The sequence below is a fragment of the Lynx rufus genome, unplaced genomic scaffold (assembly GCF_022079265.1).
Source record: "Lynx rufus isolate CCGP_SWC_20201006 ecotype Redwood Valley unplaced genomic scaffold, mLynRuf1.p SCAF_10, whole genome shotgun sequence".
Taxonomy (NCBI): Eukaryota; Metazoa; Chordata; class Mammalia; order Carnivora; family Felidae; genus Lynx; species Lynx rufus.
The window spans coordinates 32,661,638-32,679,713 of record NW_025814824.1 but is presented as its reverse complement, the minus strand read 5'-3'; the positions used below and the strand labels follow the sequence as shown (position 1 = coordinate 32,679,713).

Sequence of the window (18,076 nt, the reverse complement as noted above, 5' to 3'; positions counted from 1 at the left end):
TGCGCCGAATACCGGAGCCCCCAAATATATAAAACAATTACTCATAAACAGAAGCAACCTTATTGATAAGAATGTGGTAATTGCTGGGGACTTTAACACCCCACTTACAGAAATGGATAGATCATCTAGACACACGGTCAATAAAGAAACAAGGGCCCTGAATGAGACACTGGATCAGATGGACTTGACAGATATATTTAGAACTCTGCATCCCAAAGCAACAGAATATACTTTCTTCTCGAGTGCACATGGAACATTCTCCAAGATAGATCATATACTGGGTCACAAATCAGCCCTTCATAAGTTTACAAGAATTGAAATTATACCATGCATACTTTCAGACCACAATGCTATGAAGCTTGAAGTCAACCACAGGAAAAAGTCTGGAAAACCTCCAAAAGCATGGAGGTTAAAGAACACCCTACTCACGAATGAGTGGGTCAACCAGGCAATTAGAGAAGAAATCAAAAAATATATGGAAACAAACGAAAATGAAAATACAACAATCCAAACGCTTTGGGACGCAGCGAAGGCAGTCCTGAGAGGAAAATACATCGCAATCCAGGCCTATCTCAAGAAACAAGAAAAATCCCAAATACAAAATCTAACAGCACACCTAAAGGAAATAGAAGCAGAACAGCAAAGGCAGCCTAAACCCAGCAGAAGAAGAGAAATAATAAAGATCAGAGCAGAAATAAACAATATAGAATCTAAAAAAACTGTAGAGCAGATCAACGAAACCAAGAGTTGGTTTTTTGAAAAAATAAACAAAATTGACAAACCTCTAGCCAGGCTTCTCAAAAAGAAAAGGGAGATGACCCAAATAGATAAAATCATGAATGAAAATGGAATTATTACAACCAATCCCTCAGAGATACAAACAATTATCAGGGAATACTATGAAAAATTATATGCCAACAAATTGGACAACCTGGAAGAAATGGACAAATTCCTGAACACCCACACTCTTCCAAAACTCAATCAGGAGGAAATAGAAAGCTTGAACAGACCCATAACCAGCGAAGAAATTGAATCGGTTATCAAAAATCTCCCAACAAATAAGAGTCCAGGACCAGATGGCTTCCCAGGGGAGTTCTACCAGACGTTTAAAGCAGAGATAATACCTATCCTTCTCAAGCTATTCCAAGAAATAGAAAGGGAAGGAAAACTTCCAGACTCATTCTATGAAGCCAGTATTACTTTGATTCCTAAACCAGACAGAGACCCAGTAAAAAAAGAGAACTACAGGCCAATATCCCTGATGAATATGGATGCCAAAATTCTCAATAAGATACTAGCAAATCGAATTCAACAGCATATAAAAAGAATTATTCACCATGATCAAGTGGGATTCATTCCTGGGATGCAGGGCTGGTTCAACATTCGCAAATCAATCAACGTGATACATCACATTAACAAAAAAAAAGAGAAGAACCATATGATCCTGTCAATCGATGCAGAAAAGGCCTTTGATAAAATCCAGCACCCTTTCTTAATAAAAACCCTGGAGAAAGTCGGGATAGAAGGAACATACTTAAAGATCATAAAAGCCATTTATGAAAAGCCCACAGCTAACATCATCCTCAACGGGGAAAAACTGAGAGCTTTTTCCCTGAGATCAGGAACACGACAGGGATGCCCACTCTCACCGTTGTTATTTAACATAGTGCTGGAAGTTCTAGCATCAGCAATCAGACAACAAAAGGAAATCAAAGGCATCAAAATTGGCAAAGATGAAGTCAAGCTTTCGCTTTTTGCAGATGACATGATATTATACATGGAAAATCCGATAGATTCCACCAAAAGTCTGCTAGAACTGATACATGAATTCAGCAAAGTTGCAGGATACAAAATCAATGTACAAAAATCAGTTGCATTCTTATACACTAACAATGAAGCAACAGAAAGACAAATAAAGAAACTGATCCCATTCACAATTGCACCAAAAAGCATAAAATACCTAGGAATAAATCTAACCAAAGATGTAAAGGATCTGTATGCTGAAAACTATAGAAAGCTTATGAAGGTAATTGAAGAAGATTTAAAGAAATGGAAAGACATTCCCTGCTCATGGATTGGAAAAATAAATATTGTCAAAATGTCAATACTACCCAAAGCTATCTACACATTCAATGCAATCCCAATCAAAATTGCACCAGCATTCTTCTCGAAACTAGAACAAGCAATCCTAAAATTCATATGGAACCACAAAAGGCCCCGAATAGCCAAAGGAATTTTGAAGAAGAAGACCAAAGCAGGAGGCATCACAATCCCAGACTTCAGCCTCTACTACAAAGCTGTCATCATCAAGACAGCATGGTATTGGCACAAAAACAGACACACAGACCAATGGAATAGAATAGAAACCCCAGAACTAGACCCACAAACATATGGCCAACTCATCTTTGACAAAGCAGGAAAGAACATCCAATGGAAAAAAGACAGCCTCTTTAACAAATGGTGCTGGGAGAACTGGACAGCAACATGCAGAAGGTTGAAACTAGACCACTTTCTCACACCATTTACAAAAATAAACTCAAAATGGATAAAGGACCTAAATGTGAGACAGGAAACCATCAGAACCTTAGAGGAGAAAGCAGGAAAAGACCTCTCTGACCTCAGCCGTAGCAATCTCTTACTCGACACATCCCCAAAGGCAAGGGAATTAAAAGCAAAAGTGAATTACTGGGACCTTATGAAGATAAAAAGCTTCTGCACAGCAAAGGAAACAACCAACAAAACTAAAAGACAACCAACGGAATGGGAAAAGATATTTGCCAATGACATATCGGACAAAGGGCTAGTATCTAAAATCTATAAAGAGCTCACCAAACTCCACACCCGAAAAACAAATAACCCAGTGAAGAAATGGGCAGAAAACATGAATAGACACTTCTCTAAAGAAGACATCCAGATGGCCAACAGGCACATGAAAAGATGTTCAGCGTCGCTCCTTATCAGGGAAATACAAATCAAAACCACACTCAGGTATCACCTCACGCCAGTCAGAGTGGCCAAAATGAACAAATCAGGAGACTATAGATGCTGGAGAGGATGTGGAGAAACGGGAACCCTCTTGCACTGTTGGTGGGCATGCAAATTGGTGCAGCCGCTCTGGAAAACAGTGTGGAGGTTCCTCAGAAAATTAAAAATAGACCTACCCTATGACCCAGCAATAGCACTGCTAGGAATCTACCCAAGGGATACAGGAGTACTGATGCATAGGGGCACTTGTACCCCAATGTTCATAGCAGCACTCTCAACAATAGCCAAATTATGGAAAGAGCCTAAATGTCCATCAACTGATGAATGGATAAAGAAATTGTGGTTTATATACACAATGGAATACTACGTGGCAATGAGAAAAAATGAAATATGGCCTTTTGTAGCAACGTGGATGGAACTGGAGAGTGTGATGCTAAGTGAAATAAGCCATACAGAGAAAGACAGATACCATATGGTTTCACTCTTATGTGGATCCTGAGAAACTCAACAGGAACCCATGGGGGAGGGGAAGGGAGAAAAAAAAAAAAGACGTTAGAGTGGGAGAGAGCCAAAGCATAAGAGACTGTTAAAAACTGAGAACAAACTGAGGGTTGATGGGGGGTGGGAGGGAGGGGCGGGTGGGTGATGGGTAGTGAGGAGGGCACCTTTTGGGATGAGCACTGGGTGTTGTATGGAAACCAATTTGTCAATAAACTTCATAAAAAAAAAAAAAAATGAATAAGCATTTATTTAAAAAAAAAAAAGATTTATCCTTTCAGGGAAAAAAGCCTTTATTCTCCCAGTTAAAAACATCACTATTATTTATGATTAATAAAAAAGATTAATGTGCTTTACAAAAGTATCCCCCCAAAAGTGTTCATTTAAAAATATATAAATAAATTATGGAATGGCCATATTATGCCAGCATTATAAATGATGTTTTTAAAGAGCATTAATAGGGGCGCCTAGGTGGCTCAGTCGGTTGGGCGTCCGACTTCAGCTCAGGTCACGATCTCGCGGTCCCTGAGTTCGAGCCCCGGGTCGGGCTCTGGGCTGATGGCTCAGAGCCTGGAGCCTGCTTCCGACTCTGTGTCTCCCTCTCTCTCTGCCCCTCCCCCGTTCATGCTCTGTCTCTCTCTGTCTCAAAAATAAATAAACATTAAAAAAAAAAATTGAAAAAAAAAATAAAAAATAAAGAGTATTAATAAAATATAATAAATACAAACACATATATAATATTAAGTGAATATAAATATTATATTAATAAACAAAATACTGATACAAAACTATATGGAGAGAATAATGTCAATTCTATAAAGATACATTTAAATATCTGGAATAAAAAAGGGAATTTGTAAGTTTTTGTAATTATAAAAATATGCAATCTTTAAAGTTAAAAAAAACCTGCAGTCAGAATAATATTAGGTAGCTCCTATGAACTGGGGAAAACAGTTTAAAAACAGATACATGTCAGATTCATTCACTCCTCAGTACAGTCTTTTTTAACAGATTTTGCTTCCTAGCGTAAGTGGATTTCTCAACAGAAGAATACTTGGGCCATTGTTGAAGGGGTGTTGCCAGGACTTGCTGATGGAATCCAGCAGATGGGGAAAGTCATCTACTCTACTATAGTACAATTTCCCTTTACCAATCACCACAACCATTTTGCTGCTGGGGTTATGTTCCAGTGATGTGTTTTGGCTGGTTTAGCACTATTCTCTGCTATGAGGAGCACAGCAGCATCTGTTATCTTTCAGGTACTTGAGCAAAATTTCAGTCCTGGGAGGCATTATATATGGTTTCAATGTCCTGGAAGAAAGTGCGGGAGAGGATGTTGAGGCCACAAGTGAACTACTCAAAAAAAACAAAGAAATTCAAACTTGGGAACTTTATTGTTCCTACCCAAACTATTTAATAATCTGTATACAAATTGTATTTCAATGATCTTATAAATCACTGAATTTTGAAGGTTTGTAAAAGTGTGTTCAAAAGTAGAAAAGAGAAAAAAATATAGGATTTTTAGGTGTGGCTTTCCTGGGAAGTACTGACATTAAGGATAAATTAAATTATGTATTAAGAAAAAATGAAATCCCTTAAACTATGAACATAATAATGGGTAACAGAATTCTGCTATTTCGGTTGCAGAGCACTTCTTAAACTAAATGCATAGACATAGTTTTATTCTTTATGCATAACATTACACTAATAGAGATCTCAAAAACATTTCAAAATGATGTTTTCCAACTCATTCAATGTACTGTTTTAAACAACAGAAACATTCCAAAGCATGGCCCTTCAAAATTTCTATTACACAAAAATACTCTGATACTTAATAGTGCTTCTGGGGAGGTAGGTTTCACGGAGAACTTTGGGATTACCAATGTTACTTGTTTAAGAAAGTTAGCTTATATTTCACATATGTATATATTCTTACAATACACATGGACAACAACAAGGGCTACTATGAATGGTCTACTCTGTCAACAGAGATGGTTGGTTCTTAGACATTTATATGTGCTCACTTCAGCTTCTCTTATCAGGACTGGGGCTGTTATCAGGGGTTGCAAATATGATAAAATAAAAAGTATAAACTTGGAAACTAGGTAGGATTTAAAGCCTGTCATCTACCAATTACCAGTCTGTGGTCCTGGACAAGTGAATCAAAGTCTCTGAGCTCAGTTTTCTCAACAGTAATAATGATGATAATACCATCTATCTTCAAGAATTATAAATAACAATTGCTAATAATGTGTTCAATAGGAAGAAAGTAGCAAAGTCAATTCTCACATTGTGGTAGGGATGGGGAAAAGAAAACTCCTGAAAGAAAGCTGGCCTATCTTTGGAAAAACTAGCTGGCAACATGATACCAAAAGGAGCTTATTCCAAGCATCAAATCAAAGATAGTAAAAGAGTGAGCACATGAATCTCACTATGTGCTAGGCAATATGACAGATGCTGATAATTAGAAATAAAAACAACAAGTCTTTTGCCTTCAAACAGTTCAAAATTTCTCTTGGGAGAAATCTCCAATTTCTTAAACCATTTCATTAATGGCATCTATAATACAAACTCAAAAACTGGTTAAATAAGGAAACCAATTTGACAATAAATTTCATATATTGAAAAAAAACTGGTTAAATAAGATCTCTAAGCAAAGAACCACTAGCATGTTGCAATTTATCTGCCAAAAAAGTTCCCCTTAGCTAAAGGTCAGCCCTGGTCATCTGTGTTAAAGATTAGCAGAATCCTGAGACATTTTGACCCAAGCACCGACACGGGAATTGCACAGCAGATCAAACAGCTGCTAAGGAAACAGAAAGAACTTCATTCAGAGCTTCCAGCACACCAATTACTAGGAAAACAAGTGCACTGGCTACTTGAGAGAAGGCACAGAAGTAAGAAGACAAGGCGGTAAATGTTCATTCTGCCGTCCCACATCCAAAGTCATCAGGTGGTCCTGCCAGCTATACTACTTGCTGTTCTTCAAACATGCCACACTAAGCCCCTCTTGAGGTTGTACTCAGTGTTCTCTCCCAAGAAGATTCTTACTCCGGATCCTTGGCTAACTTACTTACAAGCATTATAAAGATGTTTCCTCAAGAAAAGACATTAGCAACTATGGCAATATGTGAGTAATATTCAAACATGTCCACATATCATAGCAAACCTTTTTTCCTTAAGTTTCTACTCCTTTTTATTAGCACAGCAAAAAAAAAAAATCACTACATGGTTCAATCTTGAAAATGCTTCTCCAACAAAACATGAATAATAAAACAATGGAATATCAGCATAGACTTTAGAGATCCCTCTGATACATATTTTTTTTAAAAAGTTACCTCATAATTTTTTTTAAAGTGGGAAACTAAGAACCAGAAAAGAGAAAAGGAAAAAAAAAACACACAATAATATACAGAATTAAAATTATGATAAAGTGAGCCACTTCCTACTCACTCCCTAGGAGCCTTTGACATGTCACTTAACCAACCCCCACCCGGAGCCCCAGCAGTGAAAAGTCCCCTCTTAAAATCCAGGATGATGGTCCCCAAGTATCAGCCTGCACAACACTGCCAGCTCAGCACTAAGTTTTCAGTAGTCAGAGGCAAAACAAAGAAAATGAAGACAGTAAAGTAATGATAAAATTAAATTTTAAAATCTATGTAAATTTTGCAAACTTTTCATGGTTTTTCTTGATCTTCATAGTCAGTTTCACAACCAAAAGGTGGAAATAGAAATGCAGAATATATGGTATAGCATATGGGATAATTCAATGGTCTATCTTTGTCTCCAGGGAAAGTGGGTTGTGTACAAGCATAAGGAAATATAAAGCAATATATTAAGTTCTATAAAATTGCAGTTTCTGTAGATAAAAAAAATCAAATACAGTATTAGCAATTTCACACATTTCAACCCAATACAATAATTTATTTTTCTAAAGAATGGAATGAACCACACAATTGTAGTATCAAAAGCTGTCCCTCAGATGTTTCTACCAGACTTTAAGAATAACAATATCCACATGAATTCAAAAGAATCAAAGTCTTGACTATCATTTTACAATCCCAGCACTTTCAGCACAGACACCCAATCATAAGACTTGATGCCAATTGTCGCTTAGAAAAGTTCCAAGATTTTTCTAAAATATACAGAAAGCAACCATATAAGTTAAAAGCTAGGATTTTTCCCTCTAATTCAATCAAACCCTTATGAAGCCACTAGCATAACAAGAGGAAGGTGTTTTTGATTTTTATTCCCCATATTGTAGTAAAAAGTCAACGCCATTGGGGCTGCCAATGGAATTTACTGACAGTGAAATCAAGCTAAACAGACAATGTCCAACTATTATTACACAGCCGAGTGCTAGATAAAATATCCATTAAATCTGAGTGCCAACAACATTTAATGTTTTATGTCCACATAATGCAGGAAAACATTGGCTGTGACCTATCAATACACATTCCAAGCCAATCTACCTAGTAATCTGCTGAAGTTGCTGTTTTATTGCTTAAACAGACAAAAATACAACCATGCTTATTATGAAAGTGTCATATTACCTCAAGCTAATAAGAATTGATGGAACAAAGAGATCATTATGTAAAAATTAATAACATTTGGAGCACGACATGCAACAGTCATAAAACAGCATTTGTTTTTTAAAATGGGCAGAGAATTTTTACAGAGGGGAAACACTGTGGATGAGGGATATTCTTATATTTCACCATTTTGCTTTTCAATGAGAGGCTAACATGGAGCAAGAGACTACAGAGGATACTCTTCTATTATATTTTCATAGAATTCAAGTTTGAATGAAACTTTAGAGTTTGAATAAAACTCTAGTACTACTAATCCAACCATTTCATCAAACAGATGAGAAAACATATGATGAACCTTAGACTTTTCTTTGTTCTCCAAGGCACATGGCTATTAACAGCCAAAGGAGAGACCAGAACAGGGTTTCAGATTGTCCAACATAAACAGAGTCATGTACCCATTACCGCCTGGCAAAACAAAGAGACAAAAGGGTGCTCTCAATATTTAAAATAAAATTGTTATCTAACTTAATACTTAAATAATATTTGTAAAGTTTGAGTCAGTAAAAGACATCACTATTAAATTTGGTCAGGATATCCACTTAATCCTTGAAATAAAACAAATAAAATGAAGAGTGGCAAATCTATACCAATTCTGCTAGAAAGGAGGGAGTTGCAGCATGCCAGGGACTGGAGGGCATAATTCTCCCCCAAAACAACTACCTACCAAAGGTAAAGTGAAACAGCCCATTCTAAATAATATCCTTTTGTTTGAGGGACAATTGCAAAGTGCCCAAGAACCAGCTTATACCCTAGCAGTACTGACAATGACTAAAGGGCACTGGCTAAATTTCAGAAAATACCACAGAAAATATCAGGCAATCCCAAAAGGAAACAAAAATCACCAATAAAGTGAAATCAGTGGGTAGTTCTAGTTATGGGAAAATGTGCTTCAGACCGATTTAGCATGCAATTGCATCATAAACATGAGCACTTTAATAAAAGGAGTGTGAAACAGAGAAAACCATTTGGTAAAGAAATCAAATTTTGTCAGACTTGCATTCCTGAGTACTTAAACGTATACATTTTATTCTTTAAAATAACTGAAAACCTAGGTTAAATGGGTTAACTAGTGGTCAAGCACCAAGAATAATCTATAATTAAAGCTGCAATTTCCATCTTTTCCATCTCTATATTTAAATATTTAATTCATTACTAAATGAATTATGATATTAATATAGACACACTGTCCAAAAAAATAAATTGCTGTAACATTGCCTGAAATACACTCCTAATCTAACCCTCAGGGCATGCAGACATTACAGAGATAGGGATCAGGGTCTAAGCTGTCATTAATTTCAAAGAGATGCACAGCAGCTCATTACCATACTCTGCTTGCTGAATTGCTGATTTATAAAGAGTTATACAGACAGTTCAGATTAGAGAAAATTAGAGCCATAGCAAGGCTTTAATCTGAATCTTGTCAATTTTCAAACTTGTAGGTGGGGTCACCTTTGCACTTGGGTAAACATGGTACTCTAGAAATTAAAAAATTATAGGTGAACAGTTAGAAATAAAAATTTAGTCCACTGGGGATGAGTTTAACATATCACCACGTGTCATTTCAGGGTATCTGAAATGCCAAAAATCCATTCCTGAGTGTCTAAATTAGAAATCCTGATCATCTGTGACCAATCCTCATGTTTCACCCAAGAAGAAACTGAGGCCAAGCTCAGTCAAAAAGCTGATAAGGGACAGTGAGGCCAGGAGATTAGTCAGACTATTTTTTGTCCAGTAGTAAACCAGATTCCACTTCAGAGTGGGTTCATAAGATTTTGCAATTGCTTCTGCTCAATGCCCTGGAAACATGAAGAGCCAGACCCTACTTTTACTTTAAATTTCTGACTTGGGATAAGAGGTATACATTTGATGGCAGTCCTATGGTTAAAAATTTGTAGGGTGACCTTCTCTTATTATGCTATCAACCTTTCCCCACTCAAGCCCAGACCCAGGTGGCAAGCCCTCTTGTCCTCTGCCTGTGACTATGGTCAGTTCAGGTTGTTTTTCCCTAGTACACCCTTAATAAAGGGTACAGGATTTTGAGAGTCCATCTTTGTGTGTCTGAGGAATCCTATGAGGTCTTAACTCTGATTTCTAAGCTTCCACTCTTGTCCTGGCATATTTCCCCCAAATAGCCACAGTATTAGCTCTCTCCTACCAATCTACATGTCATTATTCTCTGAATGCTCTCTAGATTTCTCTCATTTCTTGAGAGCTCAGCTATCACCTTCCACCTGCTCCTCATAACCATATCACAACAACAAACATTTGTTACGTGCCAAATACTATTCTGAGTGCTTTACAGTAGTCTTTTAACCCTCAAAACAACTCCATGTGGCAGATGCTGCTATGATCACTACTTTGTAAACACATCTGCCAAAGCATGGAGGATCTCACAGTTAACAGAGAACTGGAGCCAAGTGACCATGACTGTAGACATGGAGAAATACTTTCCATGATTTTGTCCCTGATATGTTATAAAGGTCATTGATTTATTGTATCAATTGTTTCTGGTTCTTTTGTAACTGTAAGATTATTTGGTAATCTAACCCATCACACCTTGACACTCTATGTCTCTTTAAAATAGTTTTTTGCCCAAATTATAAGAAATGTGTTTGAATATGCAAAATTAACCAACATAGAAAGCAAAATTAAAATCACCTGATAACAATCTTGTATATATTTTCTTTTATTTCATTTTAGAGACAGAGAGACTGAGCGGGGGAGAGGCACAGAGGGAGAGAGGGGGGAGAGAGAGAGACAGAGAGAGAGAGAGAGAGAGAGAGAGAGAGAATCTTAAGCACATTCCATGCTCAGCACAGAGCCTGATGTGGGGTTCGATCCCACGACCCATGGATCATGACCCGAGCCGAAATCAAGAGTCAAATGCCCAAGTGATTGAGCCACCCAGGATCCCCAGGAATCTTTTATATTTTCTTATAAATTTTCAATTTTATTTTCACAGTCTCCAGGAAAACTCCACTGGCAGCATTAGTGCATCAACTCCAATACCCATCAACAATGGTGGACATCATTGTGTAAAGTAGTACTGCATTAGCCACTACCATGTTCATGACATCTCTTCTGTGTTTACAGGGCTGCCCTTAGTTTGTACTTACTTTAAAAACATTAACCTTATCAATTCACCAAGGGACTTATGTGCATACTAAGTACAAAAGCAGTAAACATCTTGAAAGTCAACAGTAGGAGAAGCTGGAAAAGTTACATTGGAAACTAATGTAAATGTGAAAGAAATGCATACATACACATGTATGTATGCAGGATGAGAGCTTCAGAGAACAAACAATGAACCATGAGGGGTCAAGCAGGGGGGCTGACAAAATTCATGTTCAGAATATCAGCGTAGCAGAAGGTCTGGAGTCCAGGTCAGCACAGTTAAAGGTCTGCTGATGAAAACCCTAACAATAGGGGAAGGGAATAAAAAATAAGATAAAAACCGAGAGGGAGGCAAACCATAACAGACTCTTAAATACAGAGAACAAACTGAGGGTGGATGGGGGGAATAGGGGAGAGGGGAAAATGGGTGATGGGCATTGAGGAGGGCACTTGTTGGGATGAGCACTGAGTGTTGTATGTAAGTGATGATTCACAGGAATCTACTCCTGAAACCAAGAATACACTGTATGTTAGATAACTTGAGAATAAATAAAAAAATAGTAATAAAAAGAAAAGGAAAGTTCAGTACTTTGTTGCCATAAGTCACACATGCTGTAAAGGGGAACAATTAGAAAACAGAGAAAAAATAAAAACGTGACACTAAGAAATAAACCCCATTTTAGTGTATCTCTTTCAAAATGCTTACATAACATAGTATATATAAATATATATTTATATATGTACATATATACACATATAAAATGTCTTTTCCTCCCAGATGGTATAGTTTTGCTTTCTACTAACAATAAAACATGAATATTTTACTTGTCAAAAAAAAAATCCTAATCAGCAAAAGCATGAGGAGTTAAAATTTTTTGCATCTGGAATGACTTCAAACTGGGAAGAAAGGCAACAAATACATATACAAACTGAGGTGCTAGGTAAGTAACTATCCCAATGGGAATATCATTACTCTGGGAGCCCTCAGGTCTCCAAAGCATTGGCCATGTCTACAATGTATCAGCTTCATTTTAACTTTGAGCACATCCTAGGATTTGGCACAGTGATAAAGAAAATTCTAATACAGTCAGAATACAAAATTGGGTTAGCTGACATATATATTTCTCCAGCTAATTAAAACTGCATGTTTTCACATACATATATACTTACAGAGAATATTTCCTGGATTGAAATTTACATTTTCCTTTAATATGACAGCGTATTAAATATTAAAGTATTTGACTAATGGCCGATTTCAAAGTTACTGATCACCAGGCCTTTCCTGCTCTTGTATCCAGAGGTGATTTAAGCCACAGTGATTAACTAACCTTGGACTAGGCAGGGGAGGCAAGATGAAAGGAATGAGAGCAGGGAGACAGACACACAGACAATGAAGCACAATATAAGGTGACAAGTGGCATTCCAAAGCCAAGTAAGTATAGATATAATAGGACAGCAGAGGTAGGAAAGGAGTAAGTGGTGAGCAGAGAATGATTCCAAGAAGGAAAAGGGTATCACAGGGAAAGCAATAGTTGGGGGAAGCATGTGGAAATAAAAAGCAGTAGATTATATTCAGGAAGAAAAAAAAAGTTGTCTAAACGGAAGAGAAGGAGGTTTCATGGAGGGTAGTTGAGAGAAACAAAGTTGGAGAGCAAAGCTAGTACTGGATCATGGTGGCCTTAAAGTCACTTATCCTATATCAAAGCTGGAATATTAAGGGAAATATGTGAGAGCCTTTGAGCATGCATCGTCATCAATCAAGGAAAAAGAAATACTGTGGCAGATTTCTAAGCTTAATTCTAGTGGGTCCATCCCCTCACTCTCAGTACTCCTGAGGTCAAGCAAGAGTATTCTTCTTAGAGCCTGCCTGGTTCATCCATGCTGCACACACTCACCTTCCCTACAGGCACTCAGCCATAAAGTGCTGAAGTTGGAGAATAGGAATATGCCATTATATTGACAAATTACAAGAGGAGGAGACGAACACATAAGAATTGCTTCAAAAAAAAAAAAAAGAGACCCACCCAAGAGCTTTTCTTTCAAGTTTATATTTTAATTCAACATTTGTTTAATTACATTAATATACAGAAAAAAATATACAATATTAATCCATGTTTCAGGATCACTTTGTGCAGCTGCCTAACTTAAGGAAAAATGTAAATGGAAAACATTTCAGCTGAAAGAAAATTACCTGGGTGGCTCAGTCAGTTAAGTGTTTGCCTCTTGATTTTAGTTCAGGTCATGATCTCATGGTTGTAAGATCAAGCCCCGCTAAGATTCTCTCTCTCCCTCTCCCACTCATGTGTGCATGTGCACACTCAATCTCTCTCTCAAAAAAAAACATATATATATATATATATATATATATATATATATATATATATAAAGAAAACCAGAGATTAGTAATTTCTTTTCAATTATAAATAATAAAATTCAGTATACACCTAAAATTTTTTTCCACTAGAAGAAGGAGGAGGAGCAGGGCAAGGAGGAGGGGGAGAAGGAGAAAGAGGAGAAAAGGATGAATTTGATACTAGTTTTTATGTAAAGATGCTATATTCTAAATGGCATTCTTTTCTTATGTATCACCTCTCTGCTCTACCACCAACAACCAGTGTTTTGCTGGTAAGCATGGAAAATCTTCCAGGAAAGAACAGGCTGAGAGTCAGGAAGTCCTTGCTGATTCTATAATTATTGGATCTGCCACTAACCAGAATGGTCTCTATAGTTTTAGGTCATTTGAATATCAAAGAGCTACTTCACTGTCTTTTGAGAAGAGCAAACTTGGAAATGACTCTTATCTCTTACCTGCACATAAACTCCCAGAGGTGCTGAATCAGTATTTTTCCCCTTTGCTGCTTTTCTATTAAGGAGTCAAATTCAAGCTTCAACTGAGAAATGCTCATTTACCAACAGAGGATACTGACTGCTGTTTAGAGACACAATTTCTCAGATGCTCTAACCTAGTTATACTCCTGACTCACATACACACTTACTTGTGTACGAGGAATGCAAAAGGAGCCCAGTAGTTAGGGTAGGAAATTCCTAAAAGAAGCTGGATTTGGAGTTGTGTGCTCCCAAAGAGCACTAATCCCACCGTTCATCATTTTCTAATGATGACGATGCTCATTCACTTCCAACAGTACCAGACACAGAGGCAAAAGGCAAAGATAACATTCAAGGGCCCCATGATATAAATATAGTTGACCCTCAAACAACTTAGGAGTTAGGGGGGTCAAACCCCCCACGCAGTTGAAAATCCACATATAACTTTGGACTTCCCCAAAACTTAACTACTAATAGCTTACTGTTGACCAGAAGCCTCACAGATAAACAATCAACCATATTTTGTATATTATATGTATTATATACTATATTCTTACAATAAAGTATGCTAAAGAAAAGAAAACTTTATTAAGAAAATCACAGGGAAGAGAAAATACATTTATGGTACTATATTTACTGAAAAAACTATATTACTATATTTACTACATTTATGGTACTGTATTTACTGAAAAAGTTCACTCATAGGTGGACCCATGCAACTCAAATGTGATGTTCAAGGGTCAAATATAATTTACTCCAGGACACAGAATATTCCCCCCATTGTTAGTTTGGAAGCTTGTAAAAGTATTTATTCATCACTAAAATTCTCCGATTTTTTTTCTTTTCAATTCTCAAAAATCCTCAGAGGATCCTTTTAATATGTCCTTAACATATTAAAATACAGAGTATGCTACTGCAAAAGCCACAATCACCAATGTTGCAGCAAGACATTTTAACCTTAAACCCTTGAGACAACTTTGTTAAACCAATTCGCTTATAAATTTTGTAAGCCATCCTGACTGAAATCAGAACTGCTCTCCATGTAGAAACTCTAAGCCAATTTAGATGGCCCACATCAAAATAAACGACCTGGGAAAATAATGACATGGGAAAAAGCAGTTTTCCTTGTATGTTAATATAGTTGATTCCCTTCCAAAAAGCTGTATTAAACATAGGCGATGATGGGGAAGGATAATTAAAATTCACAAGTATTGTAAGTAACATAGTAATTACCTTATACAGAATTGTCCTTTATCTTGACACTAAGAGGAAAATGGATTGTGCTGGGTATGACAAAGTAGGAGAAGGAAGAAACGAACATGATGATATATGGAAATAAATACAACTATGTTTCATTACTTCTGTTACTAGAGACAGAATTTTACCTTCGACTGGTGTTACAGAAAATGCTACAATCATGATCTGATCCCTACACTGATCATCTTTTTTTCCTAACTAAATATGGGGTATAAAAGAAGATAGTAAGTAAAAATAAAAAAATAAATCTGCTACAGATGTCTACTCTAATGACTGTATTTAAACTAAACAAGAAGACTGACCCCAAGTTTCACATTACTATGTTGACAGCATCTTCACAGGCATATGACCTCAACAATTTGTTCCAGTAAAGACAATACCTTGAAGGCGGGCTTTTTATAGAAAACCTTTTTAAATTGATCTTTTTAAAGATGGAAAAAATAAGGTCCCCCCCTGATGCTATGAAACACTTGCAAGTAAGAAATAGCTAGTCAGTGATCTGATATTTAACTGAAGACAACAAAAAGGCATTTTTAGAAAAAGAGAGAAAGAGGTAAAAAGGGTAACCAGGTAAAACAAACAAGTAAATATTACATCCAGGAATAGAAATTGGTTCACATCAAGTCATGTCAGTAAAATCTATTAAGGAGAAAAGATGTTTCACCACACACCAGGCATAACTGGATACACAGGTATTGCACATAGTTTCTTACACAAGATGATATTAATAATTTTGGAGGATTCAAGTTAAAAATAAAGACAATGTAAAAAAGCAACAGCGTGGTGACTCCAAGATTTGACACTTTTAGGGAAATGATTCCCAACTTCCTCTAGAATATCCTAAGGCAAATGTCAGAAAAGATTAATTTTATCCCATCATATAAAATGGGAAGACTTTGACTAGGAACATGGCTAGACTAGTGGAGCAAGTATTTACCCTTAAAATCCAAATTCCTTTTGTCTATAAACTGTTTACTACTTATGATCTCTTTATGGTATGTATTTGCAACTTGGTCAAATTTTCTCTCTACCAAGCAATTTTTTTAGACCAGTTTCTTACAACAAACAGACAGAATGACTGCTAAATACCATACAGTATCCACAGAATAAACACTGAGAAACATCACACACTCACCTTCATCACTTGTTGCCTGCTGCTTCACCAGAGTCAATGGGGACCTTGCCGGAGGCTTACTAAGTGGATGGCGCCAACTTTTAGCAGTTTTGGTTTCTCCCTCTATTCTCTGGTCACAGAGCAAAAATAGAGGAGAAATACTCACAGTTAAAGACTTGTTTTAAATGGAAAACTATGGTTCACAACAATTTATGACCATTTAATTATAAAGAATTATTATACTTATTTACCTCCTGGAGAATTAGTCCTTTATTTTAAAAACCTTAAGCCTTTAAGTCAAAAGAAATAGGAATCCATTCTATTAGTTATTTTACCAAGAGATCAATGATCTATCCTTCCACCGCACATTAAAACACTATGTGTAGTATAGGGTAAGCTTATCAAGCTTGCAATTAACTCAGAACTTAGCAAGTTTTCAAAAGTTCTTTCAAACTAATCAAAATTTAGGATTACATATTTGTAACAATACAGAACCGTAGCATTGGGTTACCTCTACGCTAGCCACATGACTATATGGCAGGTTATTTTGCTTTCTATCCTCACTCAGATAGCATTAATGCTACAGTGAGCCTGGATACTTCTTTCCATTCGGAAATAAATCACCACTTCTCTGAGGATCAAATAAGATTTTAAGGTTTTTTTTTTTTAATACAGCACATTACTGTCATCTTGAAACCACTTAAATTTTACGTAAAATTTTTCATCTGGGTCTCTCTAAACTATACTTTCCTCCCAAAGGTATGTGCAAAAGACATATGCACCCTGACATCTTCCAGATAGAACCTACTTAACAAGCTTTCTTGCCCATGCAATCCAAAAGGAAAGAAGGATGGAAGGAAAATGGATGGATGGATGGATGGATGGATGGATGGATGGGAAGGAGGGAGGTGTTCAGAGAAAGACTTTGAAACTAAAGGGTTTGTATCAACAGTTGACTAGGAAAGAAATGAGTCTCAGAAATGTCCCTGTAAGTTGATGAAGCAGTGGCTGGAAGTAGAGAAACTACATTGATATCTGAAATCAAAATGGATTAAAAGAAAATGTGTGCAACATTCTAATCAAAGATGGAAGTAAAGAAAGGATGTCAAAGTAATATAGGATGAGATTTATCTGTGGTTTATACCAGCTAAAAATTAATAAGAAATATTTATCAAGTCCTCACTATGTGTCACATTGTTCTAAGAGCTGAACTACAGCAGAAAAAATTACACCATGTCCCAGCTTTCAAGAAATGTGCATTATAGAGGAGAAAGGCACAGACAATAAAAAAGTAAAAAGTATATATTTATCTGGTACTATTAAGAAATATGCAGTAAAGGAAAAAAAAGGGCATGAAAAGAGATGGGAGGGAGTTATTTTATACAGGGTATCAGAGAAAGCCTTTCTGACAAGGAGACATCTGAGTAGAGTCTTGAGTACACTGTGGGAGTTCTCTGGCCTCGGAGGAGTATTTGGGGCAGCAGGAACAGTATGCATATGGGGACATAGTCAGTGTATTCCAGGAAGAGCAGGAAGCCCAGTTATAGATGAACAGAGAGATGGACAGAGACATTGTTCAAAAAATAACTCAGTATTTCTTGGGAAGACTGACTAAAGATGACTGCTGCAAGCATGCACACAGCATTACACTTCATACTAAGAAACATCAGTAAAAACCATACAAGAACGA

General features: G+C 36.7%; 1 protein-coding gene across 10 annotated transcripts in view; it reads right to left on the bottom strand.

The window, feature by feature from the left end:
- Positions 1 to 18,076, bottom strand: part of KDM4C (lysine demethylase 4C) — a 433,616-nt gene that overhangs the window by 169,391 nt on the left and 246,149 nt on the right. For all 10 annotated transcript variants that reach the window (XM_047064763.1, XM_047064764.1, XM_047064765.1 and 7 more), the window contains one exon: positions 16,408 to 16,516. In XM_047064763.1, the coding sequence (XP_046920719.1) occupies positions 16,408 to 16,516 (109 nt within the window). The remainder of the gene's footprint in view (positions 1 to 16,407; positions 16,517 to 18,076) is intronic.